Genomic DNA, 25,971 nt, shown 5'->3' with positions numbered 1-25,971 from the left:
TAGCCACATTAAAACCCACCCCTTCCCAAATATTAGTTCAAATTCACAGAATCAAATGATAAAAATTAATTTGGTTTTCTATTAAGACCTCCTTGATGCTAGTGCTACGGTACAAATAGGTTCTGTGTCTATCTGGAGACTTTCATGTTCCATGTTTACTCAGGGCAAAGGGACATTGGATTTGCGTGTACAGGAATGACACTCTCCTTTTGTCACTTGAGTTCTTATGTGGAGGCAGACCTAGTAGGTCTTGAACCCCAGAGAACATTTAGAAAATATAATAGAGTGAAGATGTCCCTATATTCACCAGATACCTCCCCCCTCCCGGCCCCCCCCCCTTTTTTTTTTCAAATGAGGAAACTCAATTCAAACCAACTTTAAGGAAAGAGAATACTGACTCAGGAAACTGGGGAATCCACGAGGTACAGCTGGCTTCATGCATGGCTGGATCCAAACACTGAACCAATGCCATGGGGGTTTTGGGTTTTTCCTTCTTAAATTGGCTTTTCGTTGTTGTTGAAAAACATGACCATCTATTGTTCGAACCATAAAAAATGGGACTCCTACAGAGAAGATAGATTTTGTTAGCTGAAGAAAGCGAAAGGGATATGGGAGAGAAAAAAACCCACAATTGTACCTCCCATTACCATTTACCCACCAAAATCCTTCTAGGTCCTCGACCAGTACATTTCTTCTCAATGCTGAGGAATCATAATAAACAGCATTGTGGCAGCAAATGCTAAAACCACCAGAGGAAAAGGGCAATTTGTTTATTGTAAGATACCACTCAGAATCAAGTTCTGTTCTTCGAGGATATTGATTGGGGGGAAGGTGAAAGTAGTCATGATGAGGTCCCTTTTCTCTTTGCTCACTTTTGGACTGAGGAGCTGGTCCATCTATCAATGGACACTTGGGCTGCTTCCATAATTTGGCTATTATAAATAATACTGCAATAAACATAGGGGTTCACGTGTCCTTTTGAATCAGAGTTTTTGTATTTTGGGGGATAATACCTAGTAGTGCAATTACTGAATCATAGGGTAGTTCTTTTTGTTTTTTGAGGAACATCCGTACTGTTTTCCACCGTGGACCAGTTTGCATTCCCACCAACGGTGCACAAGGGTCCCCTTTTCTCCACATCCTCGCCAACACTTGTTTCTTCTTGTCTTTGTGATACTGGCTATTCTGAAAAGTCCTGTCTTCTTGCCCAAGGCACTCCTTCTTCACATCCAGTGATTTTCAGTGGTATTATATCACTCTTTTCTGTCTTTATTTATATTTGCCCCTTATTCTTGTTTCTTTATCACTGATTTGTTTTGTGTCCCTCTTACAGATGGAGCGGATCTGAGCCTGAGACTGGTGGAAGGAGTCACTGCATGTTCAGGAAGATTAGAAGTGAGATTCCAAGGGGAATGGGGGACAGTGTGTGATGATGGCTGGGATAGCAATGATGCTGCTGTGACATGTAAGCACCTGGGATGCCCAACTGCCATCACCGCCATTGGTCGAGTTAATGCCAGTGAAGGAAGTGGACACATTTGGCTTGACAGTGTTTCCTGCCATGGACACGAGTCTGCCCTCTGGCAGTGCAGACACCATGAATGGGGAAAGCACTATTGCAACCATAATGAAGACGCTGGTGTCACATGTTCCGGTAAGTTAAGAGAAAAACAGAGAAGGAAGGACTTGTGTTCTTTAGGAGTAGGCATGGTGGGGGAGACGTGAGCGATAGAAATGTCTGCTAATGTCCTTGTTGGGGATTCTTTCACAGTCGTGAGTAATCTTAAACATAGTCTTTATTTGGCTGGTTTGGAGGGTTGTCTGACTATTTTCTGCAGTAATTATTCAGGCTGCTCTTAGGGACCACATTTAAGATTCTAAATCTCCCTGGAGCTCCGAGACACAAAATGTTATGTCTTTTTCAAATATCTCTGACATGCTGCCATTGACTATTTATTTATTTATTTATTTATAGAACAAGCTGGGGAGAGGCAGAGAGGGGGACAGAAGATCCAAAGCAGGCTCTATGTTGACCTCAGAGTGTCCGATGCAGGGCTCGAACTCACAAACCGTGAGATCATGACCTGAGCCAAGGTCAGACGCTCAACTGACTGAGCCACCCAGGCGCCCCCCATTGACAATTTTTCTTAAACTTTGAACCTATAACCCTGTTTTTAACCAAAGTCATGGCCTCTACTGGCCATTAAAAAAGCCAGGGGATGGATAAGCCATAATTTCCAAATGCCTCAGTATCTGGGAAGGAGCAAGGTAAAGAATATATCCTTTGGGAGCTAACCTCCATGTGTATCTGTGGCCTAAGTGTGTGCTTCTTTTGCAGATGGAACAGATCTGGAGCTAAGACTTGTAGGTGGAGGCAGCCGCTGTGCTGGGACAGTGGAGGTGGAAATTCAGAAACTGGTAGGGAAAGTGTGTGACAGAAACTGGGGACTGAAAGAAGCTGATGTGGTTTGCAGGCAGCTGGGATGTGGATCTGCTCTCAAAACATCCTATCAGAGTTATTCCAAAACCAAGGCAACAACAACATGGCTGTTTTTAGGCAGCTGTAATGGAAATGAAACGTCTTTCTGGGACTGCAAGAATTGGCAATGGGGTGGACTTAGCTGTGATCACTACGAGGAAGCTAAAGTTACTTGCTCAGGTAAGACTTTCTATCAACATGTGAAGAACGTGAATTCAAAGAGTGTAAATTTCCAGTAAGAGCCTTGAAACTGATGAGAGACATTGGTCCCTAGGACTAGACATCACTCAAGCAACCAGAAAATATCTATCCCATTGCACAAATTTCAGAGAAACTTGTCATTCATTTTGTACCTTGGTCGCAGGATTGTTATGTTTTATTTTTGTGTTTGCTTTTTGCCCATTTTAGCTTTTGAGTAATTTTTCTTTTTGTTTCTTTTTTTTTGCTTTTGTTTCGATTTAAAAATTCTGATTAGTTAACATACAGTGTAATATTAGTTTCAAATGTACAAATTAGTGATTCAATACTCACAGGGGTGCCTGGGTGGCTCAGTCAGTTAAGGGTCCAACTTTGGCTCAGGTCATGATCTCACAGTTCACGAGTTCAAGTTTGAGCCCCATGTTGGATTCTGTGCTGACAGCTCAGAGCCTGGAGCCTGCTTCTGATTCTGTGTCTCCCTCTCTCTCTGCCCCTCCCCCACTCATTCTCAGTCTCTGTCTCTCTCAAAACTAAATTAAAACATTAAAAAAAAAATAGATACATCACCTGGTGCTCATCACAAGTGCCCTCCTTAATACCCATCATCCATTTAACCCATCCCCCTGCCCACCTCCTCTCTGGTAACCATCAATTTGTTCTCTATAGTTAAGAGTCTGTTTCTTGGTTTCCCTCTCTCTCTTCTTTTCCTTTGTTTGTTGGTTAAGAAACAAAACAAAACAATTGAGTCATTTTTAAATCCGTAGAAATATGAAAAATTAAGAAGGATTAAAATTTTTAAGGTAGACCTTAAAAGTGTCTTTCATGGGAATGTCAACCAAATGATTTTTAAAAGTATGTGAAAAGTATGTGATTTTAAAAAGTAAAAGAAGGATTTTCTTCTTTACGAATATTTTTGTGTGTTTCCCTGCAACCTCTTTTAAATGTTCCAAAATGAGCTGTGAGTTGGCCTGGCTTATGGATAATCTCTAGTATTTTATGCTAATCACATTTATACGAATGTTAACATTGTTGAAAAGTGGTGCCTTTTTAACAACTGTAAGGTAACATATTGCAGATATGGTAAAAGAAAGACTTCAGAGAAAGCAATTTAAGAGCAAAACCATTGAACACATGGAGATCAAGTCATACGGTTGCTGTATGTCCACGAACCAATGGCTTTATTCCAGATACATCCTAACCTAGTTGTGCCCCTGGGTGCATTCCCTGATGTTACAAAGTAGAAGTGTCTACTTCTAGTTACATAGAAATTATCCTCTGACTGTAAAAAGACAGTTTTTTAAGACGCAAATTTGAGGATACATATCTGCTTTTCAATCATCCTTCCTTTCATCTTTTTTTTTTTTTTTTTCAACATTTATTTATTTTTGGGACAGAGAGAGACAGAGCATGAACGGGGGAGGGGCAGAGAGAGAGGGAGACACAGAATCGGAAACAGGCTCCAGGCTCTGAGCCATCAGCCCAGAGCCTGACGCGGGGCTCGAACTCACGGACCGCGAGATCGTGACCTGGCTGAAGTCGGACGCCCAACCGACTGCGCCACCAGGCGCCCCTTTCCTTTCATTTTTAAAAAAGATTTCTATAGGGTGCCTGGACGGCTCAGTTGGTCAAGTGTACAACTTCGGGTCAGGTCATGATCTCACAGTTCTTGATATAAACAAGAATATAAATATATATATATATATATAAATATAAATATATAAATATATAAAATATATATAAATATATATAATATATATTATATATATAAATATACATATTATAATATATATAGATATATATTATAAAATATATATAAATATATATAAATATATATTTAAATATATATATATATATATATATATAAGATATATATATATATAAAAAGGAAAAGAGGATATTTAAAGAAGGGACTTGCTTAGCAAGTTTTCACCATGAAAGAGAAAATTGTTGAACATTATAAATATAATATAATTTATATTGAACATTATAAAATATATATAAATAAATAAACATTAAAAAAATTTTTTTAAGATTTCTTGATTGGAATATATATTCACATGGTTTACACTTCAAAATTAAAATGTAAGCTCTTCCCAAATGCTATCCCCAGCTGTCCAATTCTACTCTTCACAAACAAGTCATGTGGTTGGGGTATTTATATATTCTTTAGGAGATACTTTATGTAAATACAAACAAATCCATGTATAAGTTTCACCCCATTTTGTTGTTCATATGGTGGCATATTAGGTAAATTGTTCTGTACCTTAGTATTCACTTCATAAAGTATTTTGACCACAATTTTGTATCAATATTTAGAGACCTTTCTGAAATTACTTCTCTATCCAGGACATTTCTCTTCTGATCATTTATTATTGTATGATTTTATTTATGCTTTTAATTTCTTTTATTAGAGAAAGTGAGTGTGGTTTATTTAGCGTTTTTTTTTAATGAGCTAGCATTTAGTTTTTTTTAATTAATCCTATTTTTGTTTTCTAATTCATTACAGTTTGCTTTTCTTTCTATAATTCCTTTCTGATTTCCTACTAACTTAACTTCTTGAGTTCAGGGCTTGACTAATGTTGATTTTTTCCTAGTTATTAATATAAATATATGAGGTTATAGGTTTTTCACTGAGTATACCAGTGACTGTATCATATAATTGATGAATTGATGCTCTATGACTCTGGGACATAGATCTTCCTATGACTGTTATGTGGTCATTGTGAATTGTTCTTTTTAGTATTATAAAGTTTCCCCTTTCTTTTTTTTTTAATTTTTTAAATGTTTATTCATTTTTGAGAGACAGAGAGAGACAGAGCATGAGTGGGGGAGGGTCAGAGAGAGAGGGAGACACAGAATCCGAAGCAGGCTCCAGGCACTGAGCTGTCAGCCCAGAACCCCACGTGGGACTCAAACCCATGAACCGTGAGATCATGGCCTGAGCCAAAGTTGGATGCTTAACTGGCTGAGCCACCCAGGCACCCCCCCCCTTTTCTATGGTTGAACGATTTTTGTCCCGAATCAGACTTGTCTGATGTTATTACCACAACTATTGCTTTATTTATTTTTAACCTTTATGAATCATTTTGTTCTAGGTGCATCACTTGTATTCATCGTAGAATAATGATTTATTTTCCAAAAAAACTCTGATTGGATTACTTTTTAGAGATGGGAGATATATTTGACTTTAACTTTAGTCATATTATGCATTTTTATGTTGTCATATGATGTATACATAATATTTATTGTCATCATGCATTATGCTACAACTAACTATGAACTATATTTCTCTATATAACTTTTTGGGGGGACTTTGCCTGTGTTTGAGCATGTGTAAGCATACTCGTATGTCTGATTATTTTCTTCTATTTAATTTTAAAATTTTTTTATGTTTATTTATTTTTGAGAGAGAGAGAGAGAGAGAGGGAGCAGGGGAGGGACAGAGAGAGAGGGAGACACAGAATCCTAAGACGACTCCAGGCTCTGAGATGTCAGCACAGAGCCCAACATGCGGTTCAAACTCATGAACCATGAGATCATGACCTGAGTCAAAGTTGGATGCTCAACCAACTGAGCCACCCAGGAGCCCCTTCTATTTATTAGTTTTTTAAGTTTATTCATTTATTTTGAGAGAGAGAGAGAGAATGAGCAGGAGAGGGGTAGAAGGAGAGAGAGAATCCCAAGCAGGCTCCCCACTGGCAGCACAGAAGCTCGAGGGGCTCGACCTCACGAACCATGAGATCTTGTCCTGAGCCAAAACCAAGCATTGGACACTCCACCGACTGAGTTACCAGGCGCCCCTGATAATTTTCTTCTAAATATTTTCCTATTAATTGTATTTTATATTAATTAGAACTAAGTTGGGCAGCATCCAACTTGGCCTAAAGAAAGCCAAATAAGAGTGGCTAACGAAAAGTTTACTTCTTTTTCATTAAAGTAAGTCAAACAGGTGGCACCTGGGTGGCTCAGCTGGTTAAGCGTCCGACTTTGGCTCAGGTCATGACCTCGCAGTGTGTAAGTTTGAGCGCCGAGTCGGGCCCTGTGCTGACAGCTCAGAGCCTGGAGCCTGCTTTGGATTCTGTGTCTCCCTCTCTCTTTCTGCCCCTCCCCCACTTTCTCAAAATAAACATTAAAAAATTTTTAAATAAGTCAAGTAGGTAAGCAGCTTAAGGCTGTTTGGGTGGTTCTGTGGTCACCAAGAAATAGCGAGAGTTGTTTTGCTGCGGAAATTACCAAACCTTATTGGTCAAGAATGAGTTGCCCTGCAACTGACTGAGTTCCCTGGTAAGCGAATCTCATAGGCCAGGTTCTGCCCTCTGAAAAGTTGTCCTCTGTTCACTGTCCTTCCTGGGCCCAGGTGCTCTTCTCCGGGCAGTTTCTCCTACTGGAGCCCTCCACGGTCATTGCTGAGTGAGGTTTGAAGGCTGAACACCTTTCACAATCCGCTTTCTGCTGATATTGGCTCAGGGGCCCTTGGATTGCTTTATGGGTTATCGTTCACAGAGGTCAGCTGTCCTCAAAGTCAGCAAAACAACTCTCCCCAAACTTAGTATGCTTCTGGTCTGTTTTCTTTCATCTAATGCTACGTGAAATACCCACAGTCAAGGAACATATTTACAAACTTTGAACTATGCTGTGAGCAGCCCGTTCCCCTTGATTTATTGGCCACTGCCCTAAGGTCATTTGAAACCAGGGGTCTGGGAGGAAAAACAGGACTTAAATCTTATCTTTGCTGATAGGCTCATTGTCTATGTATGTGGAGAATCAATTCTATTTTCTGCTAAGCCTACAGTTTTATTACCACCTCAGTTTGGGGGACAGGATACTTAGGGTTTATTTGGGTTTGTTTTTTTTTTTTTTCCGATCTTGCAAGTTCCAAATGATAGGTCTGTCAATTAATTATGCATTAGTAGCTGCAAGGAGAGCATGCCTCCTTCACAAAATTGGTATTTTTCTTTCTGTTTCTGCCTTGCTGTCTGGCTACGTCTAGTCTTGAATTTATCTCTCCCATAAATGCGGAAAAAGTGGCAAGGAGGATTTATGTCATGCCAACATTCTGATTTTGGTTTTTGGTTGTTGTTGTTGTTTTGTTTTTTGTTGTTCTCTGATTACGTTCTCCGAGTTTTCGGCTTCAGCAAGGATGTGGTTTTCTTTTCAAGGTGACATTTGTCCAAATATCTTCCCTAGGATAACAAGACATTAGCTTTCCAGCCTATAACATCTGGGTTATTATATATTTTGTCCATCCATTCCATTCAACTGCATCCAAAAGTTACCTCACTTACAGTAACATATTCTGAATTAGTTAGGGTTCTATGCAACTGCATGTGATAAAAATCCTGAGTAGCATAAATTTGCAGCGTGAAGTGGACCTCTTTGTTTCCAGGACTTACTTTCTTTCTTTCTTTCTTTCTTTCTTTCTTTCTTTCTTTCTCTTTCTTTCTTCTTTCTTTCTTTCTTTCTTTCTCTTTCTTTCTTTCTTTCTTTCTCCCTTTCTTTTTGCTCAGTGCCAGGCATGTTCGCTGCTCTCTTTTGTAAATTCTTTTGTTATAATCATGTAGCTTTTGCAACCTCTTCTACTGGCTTGGGGGCATAGGTCTTTAGCTCTCTTCTGGTTTTGCTAGAAACAGAATTTGTAATTTTGTGTCTTGATTTCTTGATACTGCCAGAAGATTTCCAGGGGGAAAATCATGGAAACACTATCTCTCTGCCTGCCAAGTTCAAACTACAAATTCCATTATCTGTTTACATTCTTAAGAGTTCTTAGTTTTGTAGAGCACAGGGCTTTAGGGCTGAAAAGGGCCAAAGAACTCAACAGGGTAGGAAGACTAGATAGATAAAGCAACAATTTATCTCTGATGCACAGTTTCGCAAAGCAGTCACAAACAGGTCTAGGAAATTTTGCTACAAAACTACTTTGAATCCTAAACATTTTGTCTGCGACAGCGGTGTGTGTGCTATAGTTTCCTAAAGTTTGAGAAATAGTTTTGATACTAGAGTGATTTAAACTTCTTCAGAGTCTGGAAAGGAATAAATGATAAAAATGTATTAATGCTTCTTAAAATCATATTGTGCATTTACCTATTATTACACAAAAGGACGTATTTCTAACAAATTCTTTCTTATATTTGTTCTACGTGTCTTCATTTGAATACAGATTCAGTTACTTATGCCAGGGGAAAGTTTAAATTATTGATCAAAGGAGCTAAATCCAGGCACAGAAATCCAATTAACGGCTTTTATGTTAAAATGCAATCACAGGTCCAGCAGATAAGAAATCTCTTAAAGGAGCAAATCTTGAATATTCTAACCTTGTATGCAGATAAATAATATAAGGAAGCCAACTCATGGTGTAGATTAATGTGTTACTATCAGATTTATGGGGGGAAAAAGGCTAGAATGGAATCTGCAAGTCATTTCAGCATGGGAGAATTTCCCTTTGTCCAGAATTCAAAATTTTAGGAAAAAGGAAAAGAGGATATTTAAAGAAGGGACTTGCTTAGCAAGTTTTCACCATGAAAGAGAAAATTGTTTCGTTTCGTTTCATGTTTTGGTTTGTTTTTGTATTGGTTGTTATTTTGTTCGAGATGGATCCAGGTGAGAGAGCAAGAGGTTATTAGAAAGCTGAATTTGGCTCAATCTAGGAAACTGATTTTATTTAAAGGTTTAGGTCTGTCCAAAAGTGGGATGGGATCAAATGAATACCAGCTAATGATACCTTAGAGGAATTTCACGCTCAGATAATGATTTAACAAGAGGAAATTAAGGACTCAGCTCCAGAGTCTCTCATTATTTGTGGCGTAGAAGCACTATTTGCTTTATACTTGGGAACTGTGTTTAGAAAGCAACATGTTCTTCCACTCCCATTAGGATAGAAACTTGCCTTGTACAGATTTAATGGATAAGTGGTGAAATTTTAACATGTTGGGGTGTGTTATACGGCCACAATACAGAATATAGTCAGATCTGAAACATTTTAGGAAATTGGCAAGTGCTGATAGGATATCTGTGTCACACTGAGAGTGATGTCAAGGGGTCACAAGAATTAGTGATCTTTGACAGCAGGCATTTCTAAAAGAAGTATGCTCTTTAGAAGGTCCAATTTCAAATACACTTCCTTTCTTTAAGAAATAAATTAAAGGGAATAGTTTGCATCTCCCAAATAATTTGAATCGGTTTTGAGTGTGCCAAAAGAAACTCCTACCTTGATGATTGGACTCCTCAACTTGGCAAAGAGAATCCTTAAAGCCTGAGCTCCATTTCTTTAGCTTAATTTCTGGTGTATCTTTTCTTTACGTTTTTAAATCCCACTCATACTGAATTATTCATAATTCCTCAATTACACCATGCTGTTTCATGACTGTATCCTTTAGATGCAGATTCAAACACTGTTTACTTGTTAAATTCCGTATCTTCTTATTTCAAAACTCAGTTCTGATTTATGGCACTCTCTATAGTTTTCCTACCGATCCCCAAACAGAGCTGGTGACACCTTCATTTGCTAGTTTTGTACTAACATATATTTTTAGTTTTGGACCCATCATTCTATGAACATGTATACGTATATCTTCTGCTAAACTGTGTGTTCTTGGGGGCGAGGGCGATCACTAAGAAACTGAGCAGCCTTGGAAAGAAGTAGGTTTTTCCCAGGTACATAGGTTGGGAAATATAGACGGAGAAGTTTCTGCAGAGGCACAGAAGCGTGGCATGACCAGGCTTCTTTAAGGCTGGGGCAACAGGTATGATTGACAGAGTAATAGATATGAAAGCCTTCAAGGTGACATCATAAAGTATTTTAAAGTTTGCAAAGAAATTGGTATTTATCATCTCTCTTTAAATTTTAACAGATGGCTGACATTAGGGAATCTCCCAAAGCTCTCTGTACTTCCATTCCCTCAAAAGAAAAGTGATTAGTAATTAATGCTACTTACTTCACAAGAATTACCCAGTGAGTGATCAACACGTGTTAACTGCTGTGGTTATGATTAGTAGTAGTAGGTAGTAATAGTATTTATTCGCACTGACGGACTGAACTGTGACCGACTGTTTAGGCCACACAAATGCCTAAAACATTGTAGGGACTTAACACTATTTGTTGAAAGGATAAACTGTTGTATAAGTAGCAAAGAAACATTGTCTTCAAGACAAAGAAATCATGTGAAAATACTTGAAATGTTATAACGCATCTGTGATCGTGGCATAAATGTATTAGAAAGAGGGCTCGGAAAAAGGAGATTATTCAGGAAGCCATTGCAAAGGTCTACGTGACGTGATAACAAATTATGTTAAAGTAGTAGCAACAGATGTGGAGGACTGACAGACCTCAATGATTTTCCACGTGTGCAGCATACCGTGAGGGTCCATATTCTAGGCTCTGGAACATACTGCCTGGATCAAATCCTGGCCTTTCACTAACTCCTTACGTGACTGTCACAAATTACTACACGTCTCTGTTTCAGTTACGTTGTTTGTAAAATTGGGATGATATTAATAATTATCCCCTTAGGGATTAATCCTTAAGGATTATACGGAGGGGTGTTTGTTCAGTACTTAGTAAAGTGCGACATAGGAAGGCTCTCGTTTAATGTTCAGTACTATCACTGTGACCATTGTTTATGAGATAAATTAGATAAAGAAGTGGTTGGATTTTAGGTGATGCTCTCTCTTTTTTTTTTTTCTTAAGTGTATTTATTTATTTTGAAAGAGAGAGAGAGTGAGCAGGGAGGGGCAGAGAGAGAGGGAGACAGAGAATTCCAAGTAGGCTCAACACTGGGCTTAAACTCATGAACCATGAGATTGTGACCTGAGCCAAAATCAAGAGTCAGACACTTAACCAACTGAGCCACCCAGGTGCCCCTTCAAGTGATTTTAATTTGGTTTGGATCGCATTAATTGAGCAAAGAATACTTACTGTGTTCCTCTCAGTGCAGTAATTCATTCACTTTTGAACCCATTATGTTCTGATGTCCAAGAAGATATGTTTATGAACATAAATTTAAAGAGAGACATATGGATGAAAACATATTTATGGGCAGTTAAGGGAAGGTGAGAGAATCGAGGTTAGAACCTTGGTCAGGGAATAGGTGAAAGGTTCTGATAAAGCAGGTCAGGCAGGAAAGAAAACAGGAGAAAGGAGTATCTCATGTGTCAAGTGTAACATATAGCAAAGGGAAGAAGAAATCCCACGATGGGTTTGAAAACAGGAAGTATATTGCAACACTTTACATAGAACCATTCAAAGAGATCAGGCCACCACCAGACTGTAGTGGGTAGAGAACTGAGTATAAGGCTAAATAATACAAAAAGAAGATACACCGTATCTATGGTCCCCGGTGTTATGAATAATGTATATAAAATATTGAAAGGAAAGAGCTATCATGCTTCTGGAAATGGTTGATTCCAAGAGACAAAGTTCTAAAAATTCTCTCAGATACATTGGTCCAACGAGGAATGGGGAGATCTAGAATTCACTATGCCCAACTGTAGGCAGAACAGCTAAGGGGAACAAGTATGGTAAAATCATTAAACACCCTAGCCTCCCTTTTCTACCCCCATCATGAAGGAAAATCTGGGAGTGATGTCATTTCTCACTGAAATACTATTATTTTTCAGCCCACAGGGAACCCAGACTAGTTGGAGGGGATATTCCCTGCTCCGGTCGTGTTGAAGTGAGACATGGCGACACATGGGGCACCGTCTGCGATTCTGACTTCTCTCTGGAAGCTGCCAGTGTGCTGTGCAGAGAATTACAATGTGGAACAGTCATCTCGATCTTAGGGGGAGCTCACTTTGGAGAAGGCAACGGACAGATCTGGGCTGAAGAATTCCAGTGTGAGGGACACGAGTCCCATCTTTCACTCTGCTCAGTAGCCTCCCGTCCAGATGGGACTTGCGGCCACAGCAGGGATGTTGGAGTCGTCTGCTCAAGTGAGACCCAGAGGACATGTTCAGTTTGTTCCCATACTGCCAAGAGGGTGGGATGAGGTCATCACAGACATCTTTTTAAAAGTCCCGTCTCCTTCCAGGATACACGGAGATCCGCTTGGTGAATGGCAAGTCCCCATGTGAGGGAAGAGTGGAGCTCAAGATACTTGGGACCTGGGGATCCCTCTGCAACTCTCACTGGGACATGGAAGATGCCCACGTTTTTTGCCAGCAGCTCAAATGTGGAGTTGCCCTTTCTACCCCAAGAGGAGCACAGTTTGGGAAAGGAAGTGGTCAGATCTGGCGGCACATGTTTCACTGCACCGGGACCGAGCAGCACATGGGAGATTGTCCGGTAACTGCTCTGGGTGCATCGCTCTGTTCTGCTGGGCAAGTGGCCTCTGTAATCTGCTCAGGTAAGAGGATGGACAGCTGGTGACGAGCTTTTCCCGGGATGGCGTGCCTTAGAGGCAGGTGTACCTGTAGGGGAAAAGGACAAAAATAACAGGGCATGATCTATTTCAAAGGATCATGAGAAGTGTGCCAGAATATTAATCTCCTGTGTCTTTTAAAAAATATATTTTTATGTTTTATTTTATTTTTGAGAGAGAGAGAGAGAGAGAGATCACGAGCAGGGAAGGGGCAGGGAGAGAGGGAGACACAGAATCTGAAGCAGGGTCCAGGCTCTGAGCTGTCGGCCCAGAGCCCGACGTGGGGCTCGAACTCACAGAGGGCGAGATCATGACCTGAGCGGAAGTCAGACGCTTAACCGACTGAGCCACCCAGGCGCCTCTCTCCTGTGTCTTTTTAGAAAGAAAGTAAACTTAATTTTCACAGACCTCATAATTACCCAGCGCTTACCATGTGCTGGCTTTTTCAAAGCACCTGATTCATTCTCCACCCCCCCCCCCATTGGCCCACCACCTTCCTGTTTGTTCTCAGCTCATCTGTCCCCTCCCTTCCTTACCCTTTTTGTATCTTGTATAACTGAGCAGTTTGCTGTTTGCAGGAAATCAGAGTCAGACACTATCCCCGTGCAATTCATCGTCTCCGGACCCAACGAGATCTACCATTCCAGACCCCAGCGCTGTTGCTTGCATAGGTGAGAATCAGTGACCAAGCTATAAAAAATGATCTCAATCCTTAAGAATGTGTTTTATTAATACTTTATTTTCCCTTTCCAGGGAGCGGTCAACTTCGCCTGGCAAATGGAAGCGGTCGCTGTGCTGGGAGAATAGAGATCTACCACCAGGGCTCCTGGGGCACAATCTGTGATGACAGCTGGGACCTGAGTGACGCCCACGTGGTGTGCAAGCAGCTGGGCTGCGGAGTGGCCATTAACGCAACTGGCTCTGCTCATTTTGGGGAAGGAACGGGGCCCATCTTGCTGGACGAGGTGAACTGTAATGGAAAAGAAACTCATATTTGGCAATGTCGTTCACACGGCTGGGGGCACCATAACTGCAGGCATAAGGAAGATGCAGGGGTTATCTGCTCGGGTGAGTTCTGCACATAAGCTCTGGTCACAATTACATAAGAAAGGACGGGGGGTGGGTGGGGGAGCAAAGTGTAGTGAGGGATATTAATCTGAGGGAATCCTGAAAAGCAGGTTCAGAGGCAAGGTAGTATATATAACCTCAGAAGCGAAAAATACAGAAATAAGCTTGCCCATCATGAACATGACCCCAAAACTATTATCGAGAAGCCCTTTTATAAGTATATGTGGAGTTTCCTATCACTTGTCTAAAGAAGTAGATTAAAAGGGACAGGAAGAAATACACCCAGCACTCCGTTCTACAGAGCAAAAGATAATTATTATACCCAAGTAATTTTTCATGATAGTCAAATGAACTTTACTTGTCACAGGAGCAAAACTTATCATAAGAGGCCACTGCCTTTATTGCATATACATGGCGAGCTTTAGAAACTACTGTGAAGCAGAAAAAGGGAGTCCGTTGTAATGTATTGGGGAAAACAAAACTATGACTCATTTAGGGAAGTGAAAAGTCCTATACGCATTTGATGACATAACCTGGTAGAGGACATACACAGCCGACTGTGAAGAGTCAGAAAAGGAAGTATTTCATTTCAGGGTCATGTCCACAACATCGGCTGTAGTGCCTGAGTGTCTCCCTAAAATTTGCCAAGAGAGCTGCAAAAAGAAGGCTAATGAAATAAAGTCTTCGGGCTAACATTGCAGTAATTTAGGGAGAAGAATCCAAACTGTGTAACGGATAGAGACGTCTCTGAGCTCTTGATTAAGACTGAGAAATCAATTTCGAATCGTCGGAGGCATTCTAAAGAGTTCCTTAAGTACAAAACTCCATACTAGAAAAACCGTAAGCCGTATACCTAACTATACTGTATTTAGTCTAGAAAATACTGTATTTTACCAAAATCGACTGAAGCATCCAGAAGTTACGAAAGAATTACTGGTAGTTGACATTTCCTACCTATTTTTAAAGCCGTGCTCGCCTTAGAGTAAAGGGAGGGAGTCCTCTGAGCCTTCAGAGAAAACGTGAAACTACTAACTCTGTGTTTCACCCCAGAGTTCATGTCTCTGAGACTGACGGATGAAACCAGCAGAGACCCCTGTGCGGGGCGTCTGGAAGTTTTCTACAATGGAGCTTGGGGCAGCGTTGGCAAGAGTAATATGTCTGCAACAACGGTGGCGGTGGTATGCAGACAACTGGGCTGTGCGGACAGAGGGACCATCAGCCCTGCATCTCTGGACACGTCGTCCAGGCACATGTGGGTGGACAACATTCAGTGTCCGAAAGGACCCGACACATTATGGCAGTGCCCGTCTTCTCCATGGAAACAGAGACCGGCCAGCCCTTCAGAGGAGACCTGGATCACGTGTGCTAGTGAGTACCCGCCAGCCTGGATGAAAACTCTACTTTCTAATTCCCACTCGCCTCTTCAGATCTCACGACGTAGGCCTGAATGACCTCTGGTGCCAATTCTACCCGGATGGTGTAATCGGTTTCATTTCATTTGGCGGATAGGTATTCAGGATCGGGGATTATTTTTCCAAAAAGCGTGACACGCCCTGTGGTCTTCTTGAAAGTTTATTCGGTTGCTTTCTCTGAGCATGAATGAGGAGCACGGAATATATAATTCAGTATTTGACTCGTGAACAGTCTACCTTCCCTTTCCCACTTTTGTTTCAAATATTATCTTGTTCTACTCGTGTAAGAAGGGAAGCCGTCAAAAAGACCAGTCCTGAGGTATTTTGTCATTCTCTATCTACTTAAACTGGAAGAGATTTTTTTTTTATGTACCTGTCTCCTAAACCCTTTCTCCTTGAGAGAAATTAACATTATGCAACGTTCATTTCGTTCATTTCACATTTCCTGAGTCGCAAGCATGAAATGCGCCCAGTTTGCTGAAAAGACACAGAGTTTCAAAAAGGATAGGTTTTGTTAAAATATATTTTTAAATGCAGATTAAATAAGTCAAGTATTCAAACAGAGATTTAAAACGAATTTAAAATCTCTCTTTTCGCCTGTGACCTCTTGGAAGTTTTTGTGTTCTCAGAAATGATCTGGGTGTCTCTGACTTTTCAGACAAGATAAGACTGCAGGAAGGAAGCTCTAATTGTTCCGGACGCGTGGAGCTCTGGCATGGAGGTTCCTGGGGGACGGTGTGTGATGACTCCTGGGACCTTGAAGATGCGCAGGTGGTGTGTCGACAGCTGGGCTGTGGCCCAGCTTTAGAGGCACTAAAAGAGGCAGCATGTGGTCAGGGGACGGGGCCCATATGGCTCAATGAAGTCAAGTGCAAAGGAAATGAGTCTTCCTTGTGGGATTGTCCTGCCAAAGCCTGGGGGCACAGCGACTGTGGGCACAAAGAAGATGCTGCTGTGAGGTGCTCAGGTGAGTATCTGGAGCCTGGACTAAGCGTGGAATCCCTGGCAGCAAAAAGGGGGTGGGCAGTGAAGCGCACTGTGCAAAGACTAGACGCATCAACCCAGGGAATCTAGTAGGAAGAGAATCATGATGCTTCCAATCTGAAGGAATGAAGAAAACATTTATGGTTGTACATTGGCTTCACCAAAGGAAGAGCATGTAACTATATGTATCTCTGTACGGAAGGAATGAAAACAAGGGGACCCTGGTATTAGGTGGGAAGAGTAATCTACTTGGTTGCCGGGCACCGAAGGCTCACATAGGAAATAGAAATATTTGTTCTACATATTACTCCCCAAAGTGAGTCTTCTCTTTTCTCCTGCAGAAATCGCCGTGGCCCAGAGATCATCAACGGCTGCAGGTATATCGTGGGGTTTATGAGCCTGGGTCCAATTGCCTGTGTTATTTAGAATCTTTTCTGCCAAGAGACTTTAGGTCAGAGGTAGTTCTGAAGATCTGAGGTGTACTTCGGCAATCCTGTATTTCAGAGAAGGATGGTACTAGAGATCTGGGTCTTCCAGCTAAGACATGATCGTCTCTTGTGATACTTCCTTGCCCTTAGGTCGCTCATCGCTTGTCGTATTTGGGATCCTTGGCCTCATTCTGTTGGCCTTTCTCGTTGCTCTCCTCTTGTGGATTCAGAAGCGAAGACGGCGACAGCTGCTCACAGGTATCAGCCAAATTATGGTCTTTCTCATGTCTCTATGGGATTGAAGCTTCTTGGGATAAAATACGTATTATCTCAGTATATATCCATAGTAGACGCAAGGATATGCATATTAGACTCCAGTATAAAACAACCAAAAGGATGGAATCTAGAAGAGATTTAAGCAGCTTCTCAAAAAGAGGGAACAAGATTTCAGAGGAGACAGGGGTTTGGGCTGTTTGATGATTTCTGCACTCTATCTGTATGCTAATTGGGACATTATAGAATCGATAGTTTGGGATGAATATGCTTATATGGTTTAGGAGGAATCCTTTCTTGCCCAAATACTTATTTGCTGTCACTATGTAGTTCTTATTAGTTTTACTGTTCAGTGAAGCAACGTGCTAGGCTCTGGAGATACAGACATCGATAGTCAAGTGTTTTTGTCTCCATGGCATTTCAAGTCTAGTGGAAGAGATATTCATGCAGACAAATAAGGTGCAATGTGGTAGTGTACACTAAGATGGATAAGGAAAAAAGTGGCACAGAAAAGGCAGTAATTAACTGGAGGGGCAAGGGGAGAATCGGAGGCTTCTAAGAGGCTCATTCTGAAAATCAAGTTCAAAGAACTGGGTAAGGTGCTTTATAGGGAAAGAGAAAAAATATGTACAAGTGTGGAGAAGCTTAAAGGATGGGCATATATGCTGTTTTGAGGGGAAGTAAAAGTTGGGTTGCAGGAGAGAAGCTGCCGGTAAGTCGGTAGAAGGAGGAGGAACAGAGTATGTAGTCGTGTACTCCATGGTAAGAAGATTAATAGTCAAAGAATACTATGTGTGTGTGTGTGTGGGGGGGTGAAGTAGTCAAGCTGTTTTTCAGAAAGTTCTGTTTGATGACAAGATGTATGAGGGGTTGAAGGAAGACCACGTTATTGACCAGGGTAGCATTTCGAAATCGTTTAGATGGAAAATGACAGGGGCTTTAGTGAGAATGGAGAGAAGAGGAGAGATTTTAGAGAGATTTTTTTTTTTAAAGTTCTGATGAGTTAGAGAAGACCACTGCCTGCCTTAGGGGAAGAAACTGGGAAGTCAGGCGATGGCAATAGGGGAGGTTTCGCCTCCTCCTATTGACTTTAATCATGGCCTTGTAAGGGAAAAGCTTGGTAGTAGAACGGATGGAAACAAGACAAGGGCATGGGTAAAGATTCAGTATGTTTGCATTGCTGCGGAAAAGCACTGGTAGGGAGGGTGACTTTTATTACGAGCTGATCCCTAACCTAGGGCCTCTGTTGTCAGTTTCCTTGAGAGGAGAGAATTCTGTCCACCAAGTTCAATACCGGGAGATGAATTCTTGTCTGAAAGCCGATGATCTGGACGTGCTGACTGCCTCAGGTCTGTGGGTTCTTTGAGGGTTCTTTGAGGGTCTGTAGCCCTGGGGTTCAGACGGGTAGCTACAATTACAGTGGAGGCATTCCACTGTGCACAGCAGTGGAAAGGAATCTCGAACATGGAATAGGAAGTTATGATGCACAAGGAAGAGAGGCAGAAATGAACGACAGATTACTCTTGGAGAACATAAGAATTGCAACCATGTGATCTGGCTTAGAGATCTATGATTATGTCTGATGGAGGGACAGGGAACCATGCAAGAAGCATATTATGACTTGGACCTCATTTTCTTGAAACAGAAACTAATCTTCTAAAGGGTGGTTTCACTCGTCACGTCTCTCATAATTTCTTGCCTTCTTACCTCCTGCTGCTTTTCTTTCTCTTACTTGCTATTTACTATATTTCCCCCTAAAAGTCTGAAAGCTTAAAATTTCTGTATCTTTATCCCATAGAAGCCATCACTATTCACAGGATTACTCTGATTTCCCATTACATGATTCTTCTTTCTTTGTCCTCCAACTTCTGCTTAGCGACAGTGCATGAATTCTGTCTCTGGGCAGCAGAATTCTGCTGGGTTGGAAGAAATCTCTCAATACCCACTTTCTCCACAAACGCTCAACACCTTCTCAGTATTCCTTACCATCTGACAAGGGCCCACCTCACTTCTTCAATCCCAGGTACTTGGTATTTGCTGCAACTGTGTCAGGAAAACATGTACAAGGCCTGGGAAAGACTTTCTGTGCCCCTTAAATCACACTTGGTTGCCTTCCTAATTGTGGGCAATGTGTTTAGATGTTCAAAGAGCTGCTAAGGCACTTGAGGGGAGGTCTGATTTATTTCCCAGTAATTATTTTCTTCCTTTCAGAAAATCCCAATGAGTCAGATGATTTTAGTGATGCTGGGCTAATTTCTGTGTCTAAATCTCTTCCTGTTTCTGGATGAAAAAGAAGACCATTCTGAGGTGCACTGAAAAGGAAAACGGGAATTATAACCCAGGGAGGTGAGTGAGGAGAATTTATTCAATGTTGTTCAAAACAGGTACATTTTTTTTTTGAAAGTTGAGAACTCCTCTGGTATTAGGAAAAAAGAATATATATACACATGTTTCCATATATATTAATATATATGTATATCCACTTTCAGAATATATAACAGCTCTTTACAGATGTGACTCATTTTTTTATGTTTATTTCTGAGACAGAGACAGAGCACGAGTGGGGGAGGGGCAGAGAGAGAGGGAAACAGAGAATCAGAAGCAGGCTCCAGGCTCTGAGCTGTCAGCACAGAGCCTGACACAGGGCTCGAACTCACAAACCATGAGGTCATGACCTGAGCCGAAGTCGGTCACTCAACCGACTGAGCCACCCAGGCGCCCCGATGTGACTCTTGGCCAACTCTTAGTTGTATATTCTAAGCAATAACAGTGGTAGATCATAGAGCTAAGGAAGAACTGTGTAAATTAGTATGAAAAAAATCTTTTCAAGATATTATAAGGGTCATTTGGGGAAAGAGAAAAGACTTATGTCAACACTTGTATAATGTTATGTTATGGTAAAGGTAGTATACGATGCCTGTAAGAATACAGAAAGTTTTCCTAAGAAAGTTTGAGATTCTGAGGAAGATGTGATACTCAAGGGAAATATCAGATGATTGAAGGATAGACAACTTTAGGGCAAGGACATAGCATGTACAAAATATGGAGGCATAAAAAAGAACCACATCTTTGGGGAACAATAAGAAGTTTTTCCTTCCAAAAAAAAAAAAAAAAAAAGAAGTTTTTCCTTCCAAAATATGTATTGAACAGGGGCATCTGGCTGGCTCATTCGGTAGAGCATGCAACTCTTGATCTCAGGGTTGTTAGTTTGTGCCCCACGTTCGGTGTAGAGATTACTTAAAAATAAAAATCTTGAAAAACATATGTATTGTACGTGTTTATGGTGACAAATGGTGTTCTGAGCACTGAAGACACATAACTAAAAGATACTGTTGACAAAGGCACGATCGTTTAATGCAAATCTTGCAGTCTACCTGAGAGAGAAGAAGTGGTGAGAATCAAAGCAGAAAGGTTGCGTAGACCCCTATAATGGGCGGCTTTGCCTGCTCCTGTTAGGGAGGCAGTGAACTTTGAAAAATGAAGCTGGGGCAAGACACAATCGGGTTTACATTTTATAATTTGCTTTTCATGCAGGAAGTGTAACAAGGGAAAAGAGTGAATAGACAAGAAATTTGTTAAGTTATACATCAAAAAGAAAAATGGTGAAATGAGATAGTGCAGATATTTTCTATCTTTAAAAAAACTATTTTGGGGGGACTATACATTTAGAAATTATATATAGCAAAAGTATGGTTTTGTTGTGGAAATAAATACAGACTGAGACACAGGATTAAAGTCGGAACTCTTAAAAGTATAAAAATGTAAAGTGTCAAATCATTTATGTACATATATACACATAGAAGCTAATAAATTATATATAGCATTAAAAGGATAAATATATATACAGTAAAACCTTGGATTGCAAGTTACTTGTTCTGCGAGTGTTCCGCAAGACGAGCAAACATTTCTAATAAGTTTTAACTTGATAAACAAGTGATGTCTTGCAATGAGTAGTACGCGATGCCAAAAGTCACATGGTCACAATGAGCCAATGGTTCATGAAATTCGCTTTGATCTACGAGCGCTTTGGATTACAAGCATGTTTCTAGAATGAATTATGATTGCAAACCAAGGTGTTACTATATATATATATATATATATATATATATATATATAGTATATATAGTATACATATAGACAGAGAGAGAGAGAGTAGATAGATAGATCTCTCTATCTATATACATATATCTTAACAATTGTTAAAGGATAGCATGTGATAGATCACTCGGCAAAGCTATGAAAACACAACTCACACAGAATGAATTTCGAGTGACACCTAGACATTTACAAATGCTCTAATTCACCAGTATGTCTGGGAGGTTCCAATTACAATTAACACTGAGATATCACTTTATATAAAACAGGCCACCAAAAATTTAAAACAGTGCCAATATCGCTGGTGGGAATACAGAGAAAATTTTAGACACTGCTATTGGAAATGAGAGGTGTGGTAGCTTTTGCCGAAAGCAACCTAAAAAATGTCTCTTAATCATTTTTTAAACGCTTCACATCCTTTCATACAGAACTTCTCCCACTGAGAACTTCATCCATGCAGATAAAGAGCTCACATATAATGATTCCTTCCCACAGCATTGTTAGTAATGGCAAAAATCTGGAAAAAGTGAATGACAGTGACGCAGTGGCTAGAAAATTATGGTGCAGCTAGTTGAAAAAGGAAAAATCACCCACAAACGTGCAATATCATTCCATTTATGTGCTCATGTTATCAAATATAATTAAATATGTTTACATCTATAAGATTACATGTGTGTGTATATATGTGTAGAGAAACATTAAAATCTAATAACGTTATTAGATTAAGACTACAAATGCCTTTTGATTTATAATCTTGAACATAGGAATATTATTCTGATGTAATGAATAATCATTAAACTACTTTTTCCTTAAAGCGTAATCACTGCTGAAGCACTGTTTCAGAATTACATGGGGATGCTTGTAAAAATGGTATTTTGGTATACATCATAGTTTTATGAAAAAGGCATCATTCTTGGGCCCACTGAAGTTTGCAGATCACTGCATTTAAGTTTTCTGTTCAGGAAAGTAGCATGCTGTTTAATACATGTGAGTTTGTGTGTGTGTGTGTGTGTGTGTTTTGTGCACACACACATGCGTGTGGTAATAGAACACATTAGATTACATTATAATGGAATTCCTTACAAGTGTGTATGAAGAGGAAAATAACAGTTTTTCCATGTATGGCTTTTGTTCAGCCTTTAAGACACCTTGATGAAGAAGACCTGAACTACTGAATAGAGGAAGAATCCCCCTCGTCCACTGAAGATTACAGTACGTTCCTGTATCTCCTCGTATCCCAAAGAAGGCTGCTGAATTTGTAAAAATTAAATTGGTGAATGTAACTATTCAAAGCTGTTTTTAAGACTGTCAAAGGGATTAAATAAAAGGGAATATTGCTAATTTGAATTTGTCTTAACTTCCTGGTCTTGATTTTATGAATTTCTGAGTAGGCTTTCTGATTTTTTGAGGGGTTTGATAAATGTAACGTGATGTCTTTTCATTTGAAGATGTTTTCATTTGCATATATGTTTTTTCTAGTTTGGTTTAAATAACAATTTTCTTCTTATTACCAAATCAAAACAAATTTGTTTTCCTTTAGTTTTTTTTCAAATTTTTATTTAAATTGTAGTTAGTTAACATACAGTGTAATATTGATTTCAGAAGTAGAATTCAGTGATTCATCATTTACACATAATTCCCTCTCTCTTTTTTTCCCCCCTTCCCATATGTTCATCTGTTTTGTTTCCTAAATTCCACATATGAGTGGAATCATATTCTATTTGTCTTTCTCTATTGACTTATTTCACTTAGCATAATACACTCTAGTTCCATCCACATCGTTGTAAATGGCAAGATTTCATTCCTTTTGATGGCTGAGTAATATTCCATTGTCTATAGATACCACATCTTCTTTATCTATTCATCAGTCAAATGATACTTGGGCTCTCTTCATAGTTTGGCTATTGTTAATAACACTGCTATAAACATTTGGGTGCATGTACCCCTTCAAATCAGTATTTGTGTATCATTGGGGTAAATACCTATTAGTGCAATTGCTGGGTCATAGGGTGCTTCTATTGTTAACTTTTTGAGGAAACTTTGTACTGTTTTCCAGAGTGGGTGCACCAGTTTGCATTCCCACCAGCAGTGCAAGAAGGTTCCCCTTTCTCCACATCCTTGCTAACACCTGTTGTGTCTTGTGTTGTTAATGTTAGCCATCCTGACAGGTGCAAGGTGGTACCTCACTGTGGTTTTTTATTTGCATTTCCCTGATGATGAGTGATGTTGAGCATCTTTTTACATGTCTATTGGTAATATGTACGTCTTCTTTAGAGAAATACCTGCTCTGCCCATTTTTAATTGGATTATTTGGTTTTTGAGTGTTGAATTTGGTAAGTTCTTTACAGATTATGGATTCTAACCCTTCATCAGATATGTCATTTGCAAATATCTTCTCCCATTCCATAGTCTGCTTTTTAGTTTTGTAGATTACTTCCTTCACTGTGTGGAAGATTTTTATCTTCATGACGTGCCAATAGTTCATTTTTGCTTTTGTTTCCCTTGCCTTCAGTGATGTGTCTAATAAGAAGTTGCTGTGGCCAAGGTCAAAAGGGGTGCTGCCTGTGTTCTCCTCTAGGATTTTGATGGTTTCCTGTCTTACATTTACGTCTTTCATCCATTTTGAATTTATTTTTGTGTCTTGTGTGAGAAAGTGGTCCAGTTTTATTCTTCTGCATGTTTCTGTCCAGTTTTCCCAGTATAATTTACTGAAGAGACTGTCTTTTTTCCATTGGATATTCTTCCCTGCTTTTTTGAAGATGATTTGGCCATATAGTTGTGAGTCCCTATCTGGATTTTCTATTCTGTTCCATTGATCCATGTGTCTGTTTTTGTGCCAGTACCATACTGTCTTGATGACTACAGCTTTGTTATATAGCTTGAAGTCCAGAATCGTGATGCCTCCAGCTTTGTTTTTCTTTTTCAGGATTTCTTTGGCTATTTGGGGTCTTTTGTGGTTCCATACAAATTTTGGGATTGTTTGTTCTAGCTCTGTGAAAAATTCTGGTGGTATTTTGATAGGTATTGCATTAAATATGTAGATTGTTTTGGGCAGTATAGACATTTTAACAATATTTGCCCTTCCAATCCATGAGCATGGAATGTTTTTCATTTCTTTGTGTCCTCTTTAATTTGTTTTATAAGTATTCTTTAGTTTTTGGAGTGAAGATCTTTTCTTTCTTTGGTTAGGTTTATTCCTAAGTATATTATTGTTTTTATAAATGGGATCAATTCCTTGCTTTCTCTTTCTGCTGCTTCATTATTGGTGTATAGAAATGCAACAGATTTTTGTACATTGATTTTATATCCTGAGACTTTGCTGATTTCATGTGTTAGTTCTTAGCTCTTTTTCTAAGAAAGGGAAAGTTAATGATTATTGAAAGGTTAATAATACATTGTTATCTCTACAAGACATGAATCTTATTGGTTCCTAATTGGTTCCCAATATGTAATTCTGGTCCCCGATAAAATATGCACAAGGGGCGCCTGGGTGGCTCAGTCGGTTAAGCGTCCGACTTCGGCTCAGGTCACGATCTCGCGGTATGTGAGTTCGAACCCCGCATCGGGCTCTGTGCTGACTGCTCAGAGCCTGGAGCCTGTTTCAGATTCTGTGTCTCCCTCTCTCTCTGACCCTCCCCCGTTCATGCTCTGTCTCTCTCTGTCTCAAAAAAAAAAATAAATAAACGTTAAAAAAAAAAAATTAAAAAAAATCTGCACAGCAACACCCGGTAAAGGTACAAAGACTGAATGGTTCACTTCCTTGTTCCTTAAGACGGTGTAACTAAAACTGAAATGAATATGCAAATTATGTCTTTTCTATATAAGTGTAAGTTATCATAAGGAAAGTTTATATTTTAATAAAAATCACGTATCCATATTACATATTAACATAGAAGATAAATCTAAAGAAAGATTTATAACAGCTCAACACTAAGCTTAGAGTCTGTTGTTAAATATTCCAGTGTTAGTCGCGAATAGATTTTTAACCTTTTCTCGGTATTCTGGTATTGAGTACACTCTGTTCTAGCATTTAGGGCTTCAAAGCCACAATCTTGTAGAATCATGAAATTTGGGTCACTTCCTATTGTTTTCATTCCTCTTGTCAATTTCAAACATATATTGGACATAAACTAATTAAATCATTTAATCATTTAATCTTTTAATAAACTATTTACTAAGTACCTACTTTTTGTCAGGCATTGCACATTAAATACCCAATTGTATGTCATGTACTGTTCCCCCATTACTGTATATGTGAATAAAAGAAATTTATGGGGCGCCTGGGTGGCGCAGTCGGTTAAGCGTCGGACTTCAGCCAGGTCACGATCTCGCGGTCCGTGAGTTCGAGCCCCGCGTCGGGCTCTGGGCTGATGGCTCGGAGCCTGGAGACTGTTTCATATTCTGTGTCTCCCTCTCTCTCTGCCCCTCCCCCATTCATGCTCTGTCTCTCTCTGTCCCAAAAATAAAGGAAAAAAAAAAAAAAAAAAAGAAGCGGCCTCATTAAAAAAAAAAAAAAAAGAAATTTATATATATATATATATATACACACATATAAATGTATATATCTATGTCAAATTATAGTATACACTTGTAGGAGCCCCACCTATGTAATAATTAACGTAAATATTTATGTACATATTTTAGAATAATATATAATACAAAAAGAGTTTCTCCCTATA

General features: G+C 39.7%; 1 protein-coding gene across 1 annotated transcript in view; it reads left to right on the top strand.

The window, feature by feature from the left end:
• Window positions 1-22,639, top strand: part of CD163 (CD163 molecule) — a 28,991-nt gene extending 6,352 nt beyond the window's left edge. The window contains 14 exon segments of the mRNA XM_042991705.1: window positions 1,334-1,654; window positions 2,339-2,659; window positions 12,290-12,604; window positions 12,703-13,017; window positions 13,611-13,703; window positions 13,786-14,100; window positions 15,151-15,468; window positions 16,171-16,479; window positions 16,838-16,873; window positions 17,075-17,182; window positions 18,451-18,546; window positions 19,409-19,480; window positions 19,483-19,543; window positions 22,429-22,639. Coding sequence (XP_042847639.1) covers window positions 1,334-1,654; window positions 2,339-2,659; window positions 12,290-12,604; window positions 12,703-13,017; window positions 13,611-13,703; window positions 13,786-14,100; window positions 15,151-15,468; window positions 16,171-16,479; window positions 16,838-16,873; window positions 17,075-17,182; window positions 18,451-18,546; window positions 19,409-19,480; window positions 19,483-19,543; window positions 22,429-22,435 — 2,687 coding nt within the window. The 3' untranslated portion in view covers window positions 22,436-22,639.
• The last annotated feature ends 3,332 nt before the right edge of the window (window positions 22,640-25,971 follow it).

The sequence above is a fragment of the Panthera tigris genome, chromosome B4, assembly GCF_018350195.1.
Source record: "Panthera tigris isolate Pti1 chromosome B4, P.tigris_Pti1_mat1.1, whole genome shotgun sequence".
NCBI lineage: Eukaryota > Metazoa > Chordata > Mammalia > Carnivora > Felidae > Panthera > Panthera tigris.
Note: the sequence above shows the minus strand (reverse complement) of the source record. Positions and strands in the feature narration are given on the sequence as shown.